The sequence below is a fragment of the Pempheris klunzingeri genome, chromosome 2, assembly GCF_042242105.1.
Source record: "Pempheris klunzingeri isolate RE-2024b chromosome 2, fPemKlu1.hap1, whole genome shotgun sequence".
Classification (NCBI taxonomy): domain Eukaryota; kingdom Metazoa; phylum Chordata; class Actinopteri; order Acropomatiformes; family Pempheridae; genus Pempheris; species Pempheris klunzingeri.
In genome coordinates, this window is record NC_092013.1 from 22749996 (window position 1) to 22766422 (window position 16427).

A 16427-nucleotide genomic window follows, 5' to 3' on the forward strand; every position below is an offset into this window, starting at 1 on the left:
TTTTTAAGTTTTTAAACTATGTGAACTATGATTACATCAAAGCAGTGGTACATTTATGGTTTCGGGGCTACAACAAAGTAAAGATCGTTTGTGTAATGACATTTTTATCATTATATTATGTATCATGCTTTTACATCATGCCTTTAAACTTATGAAACAATACTCACTAACAAACTTTAATTTCATTTTAGTTGCATTCACAGAGAAAGTCCGCATTCAAAGGTGGTTTACATGAGTCAACATGAAGGAAAGAAATCAGGTGAACAAATCCAAACTAAACAAGCATTTCAGAAATATTACTGTACTCTGAGATTTTTAAATGGTATGAATTGCTGTAGTGAATGAACTTTATTTTGGATTTGCAAAGAGCAGGAAGCCGCTGAAGATGATCTGTTTGGCTTTGGTGTCTTGTGCATCAGTGGCTTTCTGCTGGTCACGAAAGGATTCGAGCCAAACCTTCTCTTTAGCTGCCAGATGTAAGACCACGCTGCCTGACAGCACCTGAAACGCAGCACGGCCAATCACAGCAAAACTTCATGACAAAGCGCAAATGCTCATATATAATAGAGGCCACAGATTATTCTGCCCTGTAAGCCATCAGTGATCCAATAGCAGAATAAACTGTGTCAGGATACAACAATGAACAACAATAATGGATGAAAGATTTATGTGTACAGCGTTTACTCCTCAGAGATGGAAAGTTTCTAAGGAAAATGGGTGAAATTCTGTTATTTATCATTTTATTAATAAATTGTAAATAAATAAATTAATTAAATTCATTATAAATAATAATTATAAATTATTATGCTATATATAATTTACTAAATAAACAGCAAAAAGCCACAGTCACAGTTTCTGTCGTTCTTCTTGTGCCAAACTTAAATGATGTGTTTTTATCAAAGATTTTGCCTCCTTGTCTCCATGGTACTCTGAAACTGACCTGATCAGTGTTCACGTTGTAATCACAGAATCCCAGCTTGTCGGTGAGAGCATCACTGGCTATGTACAGACAGATGCTGACCTAAAATATACACAACAGACAGCACAACTGTAAGATGGTGTGATACTGGAGCCGATTACATATCTTAGACAACTGTAAATTGTTACTGAAAATAGATCAAACTCATGGCTGGAAGGTAGTCAACACACATTCTGATGTCTAAAACATATATATTTTACGAAATGTTCAGCATATCTTATATGAAGAATGGCAGCAGCAGCAGTTGGTTACCTTAGCGACACAGGTGAAGGTGAAGTAATAAACACCAGGTTCTTTGCAGACGAACTGTCCTGTGGCAGCATTAAAATCGGAGGATGTGTTGACCACAGTATTCTGGTAGGTTATTGTCTGATATGCACACACACACACACATACAGAAGAGTTGAAGATAAATAATAAGCTGGTAGAAGCTGTAAAATGTAAAATGAACAAGGTAAAATACAGGGTGAAAATTTTGTTGCTGTGCGTTCCTATATTTTCCAGTTATCGTTATGTGTGAAATGCGAGGGATGTGAGCTGACCCTTTAACGACACATGATGCAGGTTGTGTTTTTTTCTGCAACTTGGTGCTCTTACAGTTTCAGGGAGCAAATCACTTGCAACAGCCCCATCATAAACACAAATTATGCCTTCCTCTGTCCCTTCTCAGGTTCTTTAGCCAGCGCCCTCTTCGGTTTCTCCATCTCTGCCATGATGTGCTGAGATTATCGAGCTAGCCTCTTCTTACAGATAGCTGAGGACCAAAGTTGGTGGTGTGTGACAAAGTTCTGTTAAGTGTTATGCACTTCTCCTGGGAGATCGTACCTGCCCAACCCAAGTTACATGGAAGCAAGAACAGGAGTTCGGGGCACAGATTGGAGTTTAAGAGGCGCCATTCTCCCTTTTTACAAATCAGTGTAACACCAAATGATTTGGAAGATGTTTTTTTTAAGGTGAAATAGCAGCTTAATGTTGCATTAAAATGCAGTGTTCTTTTCTTTTCTTCCAGCAGAGAGACCGTGGAGAGTCAGAGAGGTGTGATGGACGGCAGACTGAACCTCGTCATAGGTCGGATAACTGGTGTCAGTCCGAAACGCTGAGAAGGCTGAACGGGCCTGGTGACCTGAGTGTTGTTCTGAGAGCAGAGAGCAAACACACACACACACACACACAGACACACACACACACACACACACACACACACACACACACCAGGAATAAAAATCACCTTCCACAAGAGATCAGTGAAACATATGCACATATACATCTACACTGCTGAGCGCACAAGCCATAAAGTTGTGCTGAATAATGCCTCTTAGCTGTGATACAATCACCACATATCACGGCCTGTCTTGAGCTCTTGCTTAGATACACTGTATGTTATGTTGTATACTGGAGGCTGTACGTTGTGACGTCGTGTCACACCTTGGCTGAAGCTTCCCCCATTGCGGCCAGGGGGACCAGGCTTTCCAGGTGGACCCGCCGGTCCCAGATATCCACTGAAACCTTTAGGACCCATGACCCCTTGCAGTCCCCGGTTCCCCATCTCCCCCTTCAGCTTCTGCAGGACGGCTGTATCCACCATGTTGTTGGCCATCACAGCTGGTGACAAGAAGACACATGTCAAGGTACGAACAAAAAATTGGCAAACCTGACAAACCTATTAGCAAACACAGAGAAGCAAGAAATATTATGTATATATAATATGTCATTCATATGTCATTCACCGTACAAAATATAATAATCTCAAATATTCACTCTCTTTTGGCTCTGTTTTTGGTCTCTACCAACACTTAAATAGAAATATCTGTCTCTTTAAATGCTCCACTATGTTCACCAACTTGTTTGTAACAGCCTGCTGTTTGGTGCTGGTGGGTTTTTCAAACTTTTTTGCTCAACACAAAACATATACCATAAAAGACCACAGCAGGCAGCCGCTCTGCGTTTGTATCATCAGGAGACTTTTACCTGCCTCTCCTTTCTCTCCCTTTGCTCCAGGCCAACCACTTCTGCCCGGGGCTCCGGCCAGTCCCGCGTGGCCATCCCTTCCTCCACAGTTCACATCGCATAGGCCGCTCATCAGAAGCAAGGCCACACCCAACAGAACTGCAACCCCATAATAACCTCCCATTGTCCAAAACACTGGATTTAACTACATGAAAAAAGAGAAAGAAGACGAAGGTGATGGTGATGATGGAAATAAAAACACTTGACAAAATGGTGGGAGGAAGCTGGAAGATAAATTTGGATCTTGTATACTTCTCTTGGATCTATACAATGGTTCCAGTATTTATAGAATACTTAATTAATTAAGTTTTGAAACATCACTCATTCATCACTCACATTTTACAGGAGAATATGATTAACTGAATAGATACAAAAATCCAAATAATTAAAACTTTACTTTTTTGGCATTGGAGTGTGGTATGTGGGGGGCTTTGACTTTATGATTTCTAAAATGTTTGCTCTACCCCTGATTCAAACATAAAAAAAGACTTTTTAGAATCTTAATTAATATATTAAAATGAATGTAAATAAGAGGCAGTTTGAAAGAAATTATTTCAATTTTTTATTCTACAATTATTTGTTCCACAAGGAGCCGTGTGAGGCAAGCTGGTTTGCAAAACACACACATGCACAAAACACAGAATTTATTCACACACAAAAACCTAAAAATACAAAGTTTGTGAGTGTAACAATTGAAAAAAGTAAAGCTGAAAGACATCATTGCTGATTAACAGTCCGACACCACCAAGGTTAAAATCTACTCTAATCTAGTTAAATCTAAAACACATACGTGGGTAGGATTACTAATAATCGTACATCCAACAGTTTTTACATTGATTTTCATCCTATCAGCCATTAATTTCAGTTTATGTCTATGAAAAACCACTTGCAGAGGTTTGATCATGCAAATCAACATTTAGTTTATCTTTGAATTATAAAATAGTTGAGTTAAGTTATGCTGTTTTGATGTTGTAATGTTGATAAAAAAAACATCATAGGCAGGATTTCAGCACATTTGAATGTTGGGAGACATTATTTTACTCACCAGCCGAGTTTTCTGCCCCACCAGAGATTTGGAGCTGTGATGAAAGGACGGGATTTCCTCTTTCAGTGTACAGATCAAGTCAACTTCTCATTAGACTGAAGGGAGACTCACTTACTTATTCTGATACACACACACACCCACACGCATGCACACACATACACACATACGTGTCTATACACACACCCGCTCACACACACACACACACCAGGAATGAATATCTCTTATTTCACACTGTACCAAATCAGCAAGGAAATGAAACTCATGATCTGACAGAAAGACAGACTGTCCAGAGCAACTTGTTTGAGATGTGGGACCAGTTTCACAAAGATATTTTAGACCTTTAGGCCTTTAGTGTTATATGTGTTATATGTTTAAGTGTTTTTTTTTTAGATTATTCAGCAACAGTGCAGAAAGATAACTTGATAACTAAACATGGAGACAGAGAGTGGAGGAACGAAATACAGCAAGTAATTTGGCCAACTGGGAATCAAACTTGCTGCTCAGGGAACTTGCACCCATGTGCTACTCGCCCCAAGCACCCTTCCTCACCCCAGGTTATTCTCTTAGATTAGTCTAATGCAAGTTAAATAGCTTGGCTTATTATAAAACTGAAGAGGTTATTTGCTCTACAACCAGGCTAACTCAGAGCTAAATGCCATGTTTGCATTGTAACAATCAGTAACACAAACTGTCTTAATTCACTCAGAATTCATTGCAAACTAGTCCTACTTAAACTCTACATTGACAGCTTGGTGAAGCAGATTCATTTAGATGTCTGTCTGTTTGACTATTAGTTAGATCTAAGCCATGGTCAAAGTCTGTCTCAGGTTAAAGGGGGACTGCTTTAAAGCTCCATTCCTGTGGTTTAATAAATCTTAAGCAAGTGCAAATTTCTTGTAGCCTACCCAACATCACCGATGGCCATGTAACAAAGCACACCTTTGTGTTAGAATATGTGGCCTTCAGAATCTAAAATATGAACACATGAACCTCTGACTGTGATGTATTCAAGTATCCAAATAATTAGCGAAGAAGGAGTTTTGTTTAATGTAACGTGTGGGTGAAAACCCTGAACACCAGATACAGAACATTTTCATGTTTTTAGATTGGATGAAGAAGGAAAAGAGGGGCATGATTTAAGAAATTAGTAAAGAAAGAAGGAAAGTAAGAGGAATAAAAAAAAAAAAGGAACATGTAATTGTCTTCCAACTGGAAAACAAATCCTAAATAACTTATAATGGAATAGATTCAAACTGCCAGCATTAATGGTATGAATGCAACCTACAAACTAACCTCTAACTAAACTCATTGTGAGGTAACAACAGTTTTGGGACGCCGCCATGTGGTCATATGATGCAACATACTGAACAATCTGTTATTTACCTGCAAGAGATGCAGAGGTCAGTGCACACAGACTTATTGAGATACCTTTTATGCTACTATACACTTCTACTCTACAACATCTCAGAGTGAAATACACACAAAAAATGAAAAATGAAAAACACAAGCTTATAAACTAAAACACATAGTTAATTATTAGGCCAGAGATTTCCAACCTTTTTGCCTTGTGACAGTTTACAAAAATCCAAAAAATAATTCCATGGTGTGTATCACAAATATCTTTTTCTTTCCTCCTCCACTAGTTATGCTTCTTCCTTTCTTCTGTGAAGCATTTTGTAAAATTATTATATATCATATAATATATGATATATTAAGTATTATATCAGTCAATAGTCTGTAAAACCAAATTTTCTATAGAACCAATAGTTTTACTTTGGATACTTTGATTGTGTGGTATTGGTACCTCTATTTAGAGGGTCTGCTTATTCGTACTACTAATACTACTGACTACTGCTTGCTGCTTGTCGTTTGCAAATGTAACAGTTTTACATGGAGATGATATGTCAGTGTTGTGTGTCTGCCCACTTGAAATTGTTTTACTTCTAGTAGTGAAAAAGCATTGCAGCTTTAAGTGCTATTCTTCAGACTGTGTTTATCTAAAATGTTATTGCACCTCAGGACCACACAGATAACATAGTTATCTAAATCGTGGTGTCTAAATTAGCAGTATTACATGCAATATTGCCATTACCAACTGAAATACAGCAATGGTCCTTTTAAGCATGAGACAGCATCTCTGCTGTGCATTACAATCGTCTCTAACTGAATTGTTCTCTTGTCACAGAGATCTTTCTTTGTAAAACCTTCAGGGGGAGTTCATTCAAAGTCCCTATGCATGGAAATAGTCTGTCCATGAACATGTGTGTGAAGGTGTGTATGTGTGTGTTAGTATCAAGATCAAAGAACAACAGTTTTCCTCTGTTCCAGTCCAGATGAACTGAGATCCTCTGGAGCTTCCTCTTCACTCGGAGAACAGTGGATGGTTCTCCTAACGAGCGTGCGCTGTATTTACCATTGTAGAACTCTATTTGCCAGAACCCTGATTTCATGCATCCCCTCCTCTGGACAGACTCTGCTGTTAAACCAACAAACCATGCTGTATTGTCTCCAACTTCAACATCCCAGCTATGGCTCCTTGAGTCAAAGCCCTCCCAGCCCCAGACAGACCGATGGTAATCAATCCTTTCTGGGTTTTCAGGAAGATTCTGAATCTCTCCACGTCTCACACTCGTCAGATCTTCAGACAGGATAAATTCTTTGTTGGCAGTGTTTGGATCCAGAATCACAGGAGTGTAGGAGACCACCTCCCTCATCTTGTTCCAGATGTGGAAGCTCAGGTTGCCCAGGTGTTTGGCCACGTCTATCAGAGCTCCTGAGAGCAGCTGTGGATCCTCCAGCAGGGGGCGCTGCTGGATTCTTTCCACTGCAGCCTTGTAGTTGAGCAGGAATGAGACGTCTTCAGCTCTCAGCTCCTCCTCTGTGGCTCTGATGGTGTCTGAAAGAGCTGCTGTGTCTCTGCTCAGAGCCTCAGTCTTCTCCTTCATCACCTGACTCTTCTGCTCCTCTTCCTCCCTCAGAGCAGAGATCCTGGCCTCCTCTTCCTCTTGTAGAAAGTGACGAAGCTTCTTAAACTGCTCCTTAATCAGCCTCTCTGTGTTCTGGGCCTGGACCTTAATGTGTTCTGCTGTTTGGTCACAGTTTCCTTTAACTTGTTCAAAGAGCTTCAGTTTGTCCTGTAGGGGCTTCAGGGACTTCTGGAGCTCCTTTCTGAGATCCAGTGCAAATTCATGGATGGGTCTGAATCTGTGGTTGTTGTGTGTTTTTGAATCTCTGCAGACGAGACAAACTGGCTGCTGATGGTCCAGACAGAAGAGTTTGAGTTTCTCAGAGTGCAGACTGCAGAGAGCCTCAGAAGCTTGCTGGTCTCTCTCCAGTAAAAAGGCCTCACACAGATTCTTCAGTGCCAGGTTACAGGGTGGATCACTTCTTGATTTTTTCTTGCAAACTGGACATTCTCGTAAACGTTCCTCTCTCCACCATGTCTGCAGACAGTCTTTGCAGAAGCTGTGGCTGCAAGACAGAACGACTGGATCTTTAAAGATGTCCTGGCAGACAGGACAGGACAGATCCTCTTCAGACCGGAAAGACATTCTCTCTCTTACTGTTGTAAGAGACCAGGCAGAAAAGTAAACAGGAAGTCAGCCAATTGTAGCTCCTGCCCGCTCTCTAGAAAGTACACTCAAAGTTACATTCACTCCAAGTCATTGTTTCCCTCCTAAATTCCCAGCCGTGAATGCAGTCAGCAGTGTCGCGGCAAAATTGCAGTACTTGCTGCTGTAGCTTTCCTCCGTCAGGGGAGGTTGTGGGTTTGGTCTGACAGAGACTTTCTAACTCGGTGTGTGTGTGTCACTTCCTGGTGGAGGAACATCAGTCTGTTTCCTGATTCGTCTCAGGTGAGTTGGAGGTGGAGCTTTGTCAGGAAATCTGTGTCAAGGTTTGAATCATTACTTTACAGATAAGGCATGACTTTCCTGTCACGGCACCGTCATTGCTGGCTTTTCTTCATCAAGCACGGCACTAAAACACACGTTCTTACTTAAGCAGTAAGAGTATAATTTTGTGGTTATGTGCCCCCATGTCTGCCCACTACTACAGCATTCAGGAGACAGCCAAACTAAAACTATGTCAGAAGTAAATAAGATAAATAAAGTAAATAAAATCAAAGTGATGTTACCAAAATTAGTTACTCATGTTATGAAATTATTTAGAAAATCACCTTGGAGAATTAAATTGGAAGGAATTCAAAATAACATGTCATTAATTTGAAACTATTTAAAACAAATTCTAAACTAATGGTTGCTATCTATCAAATAAATCAAATATCTAGTACAGATCGATGTTATTCTATTTCGTATGCCCCTCGTGCATCTGCAGTCCTGAAGATTTATTTCGCACCATTGTGCCATGCACGGGCCCCACCCAGGTCCACATGAGTGGTATATAATAGACCTGCGTGACCTGATATCTGCTCCCTCTTTTTCTTCAGCATAAAGTAGCAGTTCTAAAGAGCAAAGATGTCTTCCCTTCATCCATCCAGCGGGATCCGGCTGTGTCCATCTTGCCAGACCGGCTATATCATGTCTTACTACCGCCACGCCTTGTTGTAATGTTTTAACAACAAGACTAGCTAGCTAACCAGCTGTGTCACTGTCCCCAGATCATTATCAAGACTTTCACAGACAAATAAATGGTAGTGTATAATGTTACTGTTGGCTGCAGCCTGAAGCTGTGAGCTGACTGTGAGATGTGAGATGACGGCTTGTGCCGACTTCACCCTACAGGATTGTTGCCCTGATTTTTCCACACAGTGGCAGTTTTTCAGGATCGCAGACAAAAGCTCCAGATCAGAGAGTGACCATGTGATCCAAAGTCTCGGTGAGTTCAGAGGGGATCAGTCTACTTCCTGCGGCTCATGTGTCTCCATGTTGTGGTGTTCAGAGGATGAGACACTGAAGGACCGGTGTTACAATCACTGTTGAAATAAGATAGCTTGGAAAAGTGCTGCAACAGATTATAAACAGAGGCTCTGACTGTGTCCCTGTTGCTATGGTTACTCTATTAATTTAGAACGGTGAAGAGACAGTTTCACCGGAACTACTCAATAGGTGTTGTTGGGCTTCACTATACGGTGAACAGCACATAGTGAAACCGCATGTTTCTTTGTCTGTAAAACTATTGGGCTCCTTTCCCCAATGCCCCCAGTTTCACAGATAGGTGTGAAATCACCCCCGCGCCCAGCTCCACAGTCACCATTGGCCGGAGGGGGCACATGATTTTACGACCGCAGGCCCACAAAACCAGTTCACCCCCACTGAACTTTCTCTTTCTCATCGTCTCTCCTGAAGTGGAGAGACCACTTTTCTCTTTCTCATCGTCTCTCCTGAAGCGGAGAGACCACTCTTTTCTGCTCCCTCTCCTCCTGCAGAGGAGAGACCAGCTCAACTCAGCTAAGCTCTGCCTCAGTGTGGTCTGTCCAGAGCAGCCACCTCCTTCATGGTAGCGACACAAGGTCCTGCCTGAAGTAAGCAGATCAGCGCCAGCAGGCACGACCCAGAGTCTGCCAGCTGATAACCAACAACAAGAGCACACCAGCAAGTTAGCACAGAGCTGCTAACTAACAGGAACAAAGGAGCGATCGGATTCCTCCAGCCTGCAACCACACAGCAACGGACACGAACCACACCTTTCCTCCAGCAACAGGCTGAGAAAGCAGCACCCTCAAGGACACTTCTTCTACCCCTTTTAGGACTGGTGCAGACTGTGCAGCCATTAAGTTTAGTTGATGTTAGTCTACAAACTAACCATCCTGTCTTAACCTGCACACCTTTATCTCTCTCACACACACAGTCTGCAACAGGCCACTGAGAGACAAAGCTAAGCTAACAGCACTTAGCTTCCTTTGTCTCCTGTGCCCCACACCCCAGGGGGTCTGGCCATCACCATTTGGGCTCTCCGCCCCACCTTTGTGGGCCCATCTCACATTCCTCAGCCTTATCACACACACACACACACACACACACACTCTTACACTCTTCCTATTATTTGTTAGTTTAGTCATAGAGACATAGTTAGATTGTTTGATTGATTTTGTTTCTGTAACAGCAGATGTCTTTAATACCTACTCTGCTTCAGCTGTACTTACAACCAAAGTACAAGTCCTTCACCTTAACGAATAACAAATGATGTCCCTGAATTTTGCTCTGTTTTAATAAATGTTTTAATACTTGCTGTCTCCTTTAATGTTATACAAGGGTGAACACTGCCAACCTCTACACTGTCAAGAACTCCAAAATCCTTCAGCTAGCTATCAATGTGGTAATTTTGGTAGAAATTATTAAATTAATTATAAAACATAATTCCAAATTGATAGTTTAGTATTTTTATGAGACTAAATGAATTAAAACGGCTGTCTTTTCCTCGTTTTTCGAGGTGGTGCCCCAATCGAGGTGGACTTTATTCAAAGTTCCATTCATTTTAATAATTATCTTTGATAATTATTAATTATTTCTGATAGCCCAATTGAACATTACCACTTGTTAAAGCACAACAGTGTCCATTATCACCAATCAGCCAAATCAAATTTACTTTTATTTCACAGTCAGCATGCCTTGATCCAATCCAAGCTTGCTAAAAAGACAAGGAAGAAGTCGATAAAAATAAATCTGGAATCATAAATATCATCTGAAGAAAAGATGAAGTAGTTTCTATGGACATTATGATACAGTATTTTTTTTGCTATGACTCCATTGTATGTACCTCATTGCAAGCCTACAAGGGTACAATAAAGTAAAGTCTAAGTCTACACAAATGATAGCACTGTAATATTTGATTAATGCAAAGTAAATATACTGTATATAGAAAGACAGTTACATATATTGACATAAACCATAACTGTTTGGTCGTCTCATTTAAGAGACTTTCAATGGTAATACTTTTAGTTGGTGTTCATTCTGATTACTAATGCATGGAAATAGGATGTCACTAAAAGTGTGTGTGAAGGTGTGAATGTGTGTGTTAGTATCGGGATCAGAGAATAACAGTTTGTTCCAGTCCGGATGAACTCTGATCCTCTGATGCTTCTTTTAAATTCGGAGAACAGTGGAAGGGTCTGATGGGGAGACTGCTACATATCTACTATCAGAAAACTCTTTTTGCCACAATCCAGACTTTATGTCTCCCTTCCTTTGGACAGACTGTGCTGCCACACCCAGGGCCCAGAGTGGACATCCCAGCTGTGAGGCTCAGAGTCAAAGCCCTCAGAGCCCAGAACAATGCAATAAAAGTTAAACCGCTCTGGTCTGTCAGGAACCTGCTGTTTCTCTCCACATCTCACACCTGTCAGGTCATCAGACTGGAGGAGGTGTGGATGAGCAGAGTTTGGATCCAGAATCACAGGAGTGTAGGAGACCACCTCCTTCATCTTGTTCCAGATGTTGAAGCTCAGGTTGCCCAGGTGTTTGGCCACGTCTATCAGAGCTCCTGAGAGCAGCTGTGGATCCTCCAGCAGGGGGCGCTGCTGGATTCTTTCCACTGCAGCCTTGTAGTTGAGCAGGAATGAGACGTCTTCAGCTCTCGGCTCCTCCTCTGTGGCTCTGATGGTGTCTGAAAGAGCTGCTGTGTCTCTGCTCAGAGCCTCAGTCTTCTCCTTCATCACCTGACTCTTCTGCTCCTCTTCCTCCCTCAGAGCAGAGATCCTGGCCTCCTCTTCTTCTTGGAGAAAGTGACGAAGCTTCTTAAACTGCTCCTTAATCAGCCTCTCTGTGTTCTGGGCCTGGACCTTAATGTGTTCTGCTGTTTGGTCACAGTTTCCTTTAACTTGTTCAAAGAGCTTCAGTTTGTCCTGTAGGGGCTTCAGGGACTTCTGGAGCTCCTTCCTGAAGTCCAGTGCCAAATTCATGGATGGGTCTGAATCTGTGGTTGTTGTATGTTTTGAATTGAGTTTGAATCTCTCAGAGTGTGGACTTCAGAGATCCTCAGAGGAGAACCTTACACAGGTTCTTTAATGCCAGGTTACGTGATGGATTATTCAGGAGAGGTCTTCCTTAACAAACCGGACACTCCCTCATCACTTTCTCTCTCCACCATGCATGCACACAGGCTTTACAGAAGCTGTGGGTACATGACAGAACAACAGGGTCTTTAAAAATGTCATGGCAGACAGGACAGGTGAGATCCTTCTCCAAAGGGAAGCCAATTTCTCCTTGAGTGACACTAAAAACAAACCAGGCTGAATGCTAAAACAGGAAGACCCTCCCTGCAGTAACCTCAGTTACTTTCGCTTAGATCCATGTTTTTTTTAATATTAACAGTAGAATTAGTATTCAGTGTTCCAGTTTTACATCCTGTACCTCTCTTCTGTCAGTCAGTTATAAAGATCGGTATTCTCATGTCTGCGTGTGCACGTCTCTGGATGAGCAGTGAAGGGAAAAAAATGTAATTCCTGTTTGTCTCAGATGACGGAAGAGATGACGTAGAGCTTTATCGGACCATCAAAGCGTTTCAGATTCATGATTATTTAGAGTGAAACTAATGATAAATATGACGAACACAAACTGCCACACTGCTTTGAGATCGCCATGCTATGTGAACATACCTTTCATGGGAAAAGCACTAAGAAAACAAGACAAGTTCTGTCTTGTAGGCTTTCTGTGTCTGTGTGAACGGAAAATTACACTGTTACTCCTCTGAGATTTGTTGATATTTTCATACATCACAAGAAACATGTCACAACAAAGAAAATCGGAGTAAAACCATATCAGTAGTATTCTGTCGTTAAGCCGTCTCCAAGACGGATGACAATGTTAAAACAGATAGATGAGATACAAAAAAAGCCACAAACAAAATTCAGTGATCACCAACAAATGAGATTTTTAACAACTTGATAATTAAAGTGCTACTAAGTTGTTTCTGAATAAGTCCAAATCGAGGACTATATAATAGATAATGATGAGGAAACAGAGCAAAAACTGGGTGACAATAATTATTAATGAATAATCACGTTAACACATTTTTTTAGGAATCCTGTTGTCTCTGGTTTGTTAGTAAAAGAAAACAAACTGTTGTGAATTCTGAACCTAAAGCTGCTTCCTTATGGCCGCGCCTGCTGCCACACATCTAATTCTAATGCTATCTATGTTATCCTCTGGTACTCAACTTTACTTCTCCTAACTCGACCTTACGCTCACCACACTCTCATGGCACATACATCAGCTGACAGATACATGATGACACGTTGCTTCAGTTTCATATATCATTCTCATGTTATTGTTTGCAGCACATTGGTTTCTATTTGTTGTGCACTCATTTAGTTCATTTCTGTGCAGTCCTTTTAGTTTCAGTTAAGTTTGCCTTAATTAGCCAGTTGCCGTAGTAGTTAGTTGAAGTATTAATAGTAGATTTTGTGCACTCGTTTGTATATATATACAAGTATAGTGTCACATCCCAGCCAGGGATGTGTGTTTTTGTCTTGTTTTGGTTGTGTCCACAGAGGGTGATGAGGGGGAAGGGTGTGTACCTTACCTGCAGCCCTGCCCATTAATTGGCAATCAGTAGCCAGCTGCTGATGATTTTGGAGTGACTGACTGGCTGCTGAGCAGGACAAAGAGAGGAGACACTCTGGCACTCGAGGAGAGCAGAGCAGAGCACAGGTGGAGTGACCAGAACCAGGACGGCAGCGGAGAGGGACTGGTGCCTCTGGGCCGTGTGTGTTCGTTTGGCTGCCTACATACTGCTTTTCCTTCTTGGTCTCTCCCCCGTTCCCTCTCCACCTTTCTCTCCCTGTCGATGTTGTGTGTGTCTGTGTGTCACTGCCTAGAACTGGTTCTGACCCAGGACATCTGCTGGAATGACGCACATGCAGGGAGGACATTAGGCCTCACCAGGAGCAGCCCTGGACGGACTTGGGGTGCCCGAGTAGGGGAAACTGGACTGGTCGGGGTTTGTGTTCCTTTTGTTTGCTCCGCTTGGGGAGTGGGCCTCGTGGGTGGCCAGGGGCGAGCCGCCAGTCCCCCCAGACGGAGCTAGTTATTTAATTTGTTTGTCTGTCTGTCCGTTTGTCCATCTGTGTGTTTGTCCCCCTTCTAGTTACGGGTGTACAGGTGGTTACAGCACACTGCCAGCAGCATAGTGTGGGTTGCGGTGACTTAACTGTGTGGTTATGAATTGTGTGTGCGGTGCCACTGTAATGCAAATGCTCTGAAACCTTTTTACTCACGTGTGTTTTCTATAGACTGTTAGAACTGCCTGGCTAGTGTGTCTGCTGATTGTGATGGTCTGACAAGTGTACCAAGAGGGGGGGGGGGGGCAAATAAACTATTAAACTATTAAACTGCATCCTGTTTGATTCATGTTGCTGGTGGCCGGGGATCCAATAAGGACCCAATAAGGGAGTGGGCCCGGGTCACGACAATAGTATATAATTAGTTTATAATTTTGGTTTGTTTTAACTTGTTAGAATTGTTGCACTGACCCTGTTTTGTTTGTTTGGAGCTGATTTGCTGTTGGTCGGTTGTCTTGGTGTCGGCTCCCCTTGTGTGTGCAAAACGGTCTGATCAGCCAGAATATATGCCCCCCCTGTGTTCGGTTTGTTAGGTCAGTTAGTTGGAAGACTGGGTTGAGCTCTGTTAAGCTGAGCTCTTTTATGGGTTCAGAACTTTGTATTCTTGTGAATACATTTTTTTCATTCTTTGGAGAAATAAACCTGTGTCTCCTCTTGGTCCTTTACAGAGCTGCTGGATGGTTGCAGGGCTGCCAGGACCGATTATCCATATCATAATGATTTTATTTATCTGCTGATCCTACAAAACTGACTGCAGATCATTAAGCACGTATACACATGTACATGGGACATGCTCAAACACACAAACGTGACATGCAGCTAATGCTCTCCACCTGCATGCTGTTTACACAACCTGTATCAAATTTGTAATATTGTCACATTCGGAATAATAGTGGACTATTAATGTGCATGTAAACGTGAGCACTGTCTCTTTGCCCGGCCACAACTTTACTGCTTTGGTTCACATTCACCACTCATTCTAAGTTTTTGACTGAACAGTGAAAAAGCTGTAAAAAGCTTGGCACAAGAGTGAAGAATTTAGTGGTTAAAGTGTCAGATATTTCCTTCAGGAGTTGGTGGAGACCAGAAGCAGAGCTAAAAGAATGAGAATGTTGGACTTAAAGTCACCACGTGCCAGAAACACGACTCCAAATGAATGATAATGTTTCTCGGTAGCTGCTGGATGCGCAAATAAGCAACTGGAACCTGGAAAAAGAAGATGAAATGACAAAACAACCTTAAATTATAGTCCACTTAAGTTTTTTTTCAGAACTTTCAAACACATCTCACAGCTGTGAATGAAATATGGAAGTTTACAGAACTAATGTTCTGAAGTTGTCAGTGACAACTTTTATCAGCCCAGAGAGGCTGAAAAATATAATCAAATATTTCAGATACAATATCACAACCTTAATGCTATTTATTTATTGTGAGGGGATATAAAACAACTGGTAACAAGCAGGATGTGAGAATCCTCAAAATAACAGACGGACGTTAAGCCGGCTGTTGAATTACGCCTGACCCATCATCTGGGAAAACTGTGTCTTATTTATAACTTTTACTTTCACTCTCCTTCTTTAAATCTACATTAGAAAATTTAATAAATCTGATGAGTAAAACGCTGTCGTGATTATGACCATGCTTTATGTTTGTATAGATTAAAGTTTGTGATGAAGATAGAATAACTCAATCTGACATTTCAAATGCAACCACAGATGGAGTGATGTGATCAAGGGGGCCCAGGAATAATAATCATACTGACTGATTAAAGGCCTTCTGTTCCAGTTCTTTAATGACTGATGATTAAGTTACGTCCCACTCCACCATCTCATCATCTCTCCGATGATCTCTGTATTTGTGAAATGTTTGAAAGTAACTAACTTACTGTACTTAAATACAATGCTGACCTACTTACCTACTCAGACATCAGACATCATTCAACACATCATGCTGTTTGGTACATGAAATTAACCAAAAATGACCTCTGTTTGCTCTATGCAGAAACCGAAAGAGCAATGAAAGACATATTTCCTACTGTACAACACAATGAGTGCTCATTGATGAAGACATCCAAACAACTCGTGGTCGTGTTCCAGGTCAGAGGCCATAAGTGACGGCGTGTTCCTCTCTGTGTTCTCTGTTGTGAAGCTTAGAAAACGAACGTTCATCGTTCATCTCACAACTCTTAACATGTGCCGATCTTAATGCAAAGCATGTTATTAAATGTTGACTGTAATTTACTGCATTGTCTTTTAAGTCTGATTAATTCCAGGTCTGATCACTAGCTATCAGTGTCTGGCCTTCACAGCTCTGTCTGAGTCTGTCTCTAGCTTTATCTTGTTATATGTATGATTTTCTGACCCGTCATGGGTGCTTTT

The 16427-nt window shown here is 41.6% G+C and overlaps 2 protein-coding genes and 1 pseudogene across 2 annotated transcripts; all 3 read right to left on the bottom strand.

Moving 5' to 3' along the window:
- Positions 1-157: 157 nt before the first annotated feature.
- On the bottom strand, positions 158-4104 carry LOC139214292 (complement C1q subcomponent subunit A-like). Its single transcript, XM_070845108.1, has 7 exons — positions 4032-4104; positions 2948-3131; positions 2405-2581; positions 2038-2114; positions 1232-1348; positions 941-1021; positions 158-501 (listed from the first exon to the last, which is right to left on the bottom strand). Exons 2-7 carry the CDS (start codon positions 3108-3110, stop codon positions 349-351), a joined length of 768 nt encoding a protein of 255 aa, XP_070701209.1. The 5' UTR covers positions 3111-3131; positions 4032-4104; the 3' UTR covers positions 158-348.
- A 2025-nt stretch (positions 4105-6129) lies between these two features.
- On the bottom strand, positions 6130-7699 carry LOC139212946 (nuclear factor 7, ovary-like). Its single transcript, XM_070843531.1, has one exon. It carries the CDS (start codon positions 7580-7582, stop codon positions 6191-6193), a length of 1392 nt encoding a protein of 463 aa, XP_070699632.1. The 5' UTR covers positions 7583-7699; the 3' UTR covers positions 6130-6190.
- A 3201-nt stretch (positions 7700-10900) lies between these two features.
- LOC139207754 (nuclear factor 7, ovary-like) lies at positions 10901-12058 on the bottom strand (annotated as a pseudogene).
- Positions 12059-16427: the final 4369 nt, after the last annotated feature.

What these genes read in the sequence shown, in the direction of transcription:
- LOC139212946 (XM_070843531.1), bottom strand. Translation starts at nt 7,582, where the DNA reads ATGTCTTTCCGGTCTGAAGAGGATCTGTCCTGTCCTGTCTGCCAGGAC.
- LOC139214292 (XM_070845108.1), bottom strand. Translation starts at nt 3,110, where the DNA reads ATGGGAGGTTATTATGGGGTTGCAGTTCTGTTGGGTGTGGCCTTGCTT. An exon ending in GGGAGAGAAAGGAGAGGCAG is followed by an intron (nt 2,582 to 2,947) that starts GTAAAAGTCTCC and finishes TCTTGTCACCAG; the next exon opens with CTGTGATGGCCAACAACATG. An exon ending in ACAACGTGAACACTGATCAG is followed by an intron (nt 502 to 940) that starts GTCAGTTTCAGA and finishes GCTGCGTTTCAG; the next exon opens with GTGCTGTCAGGCAGCGTGGT.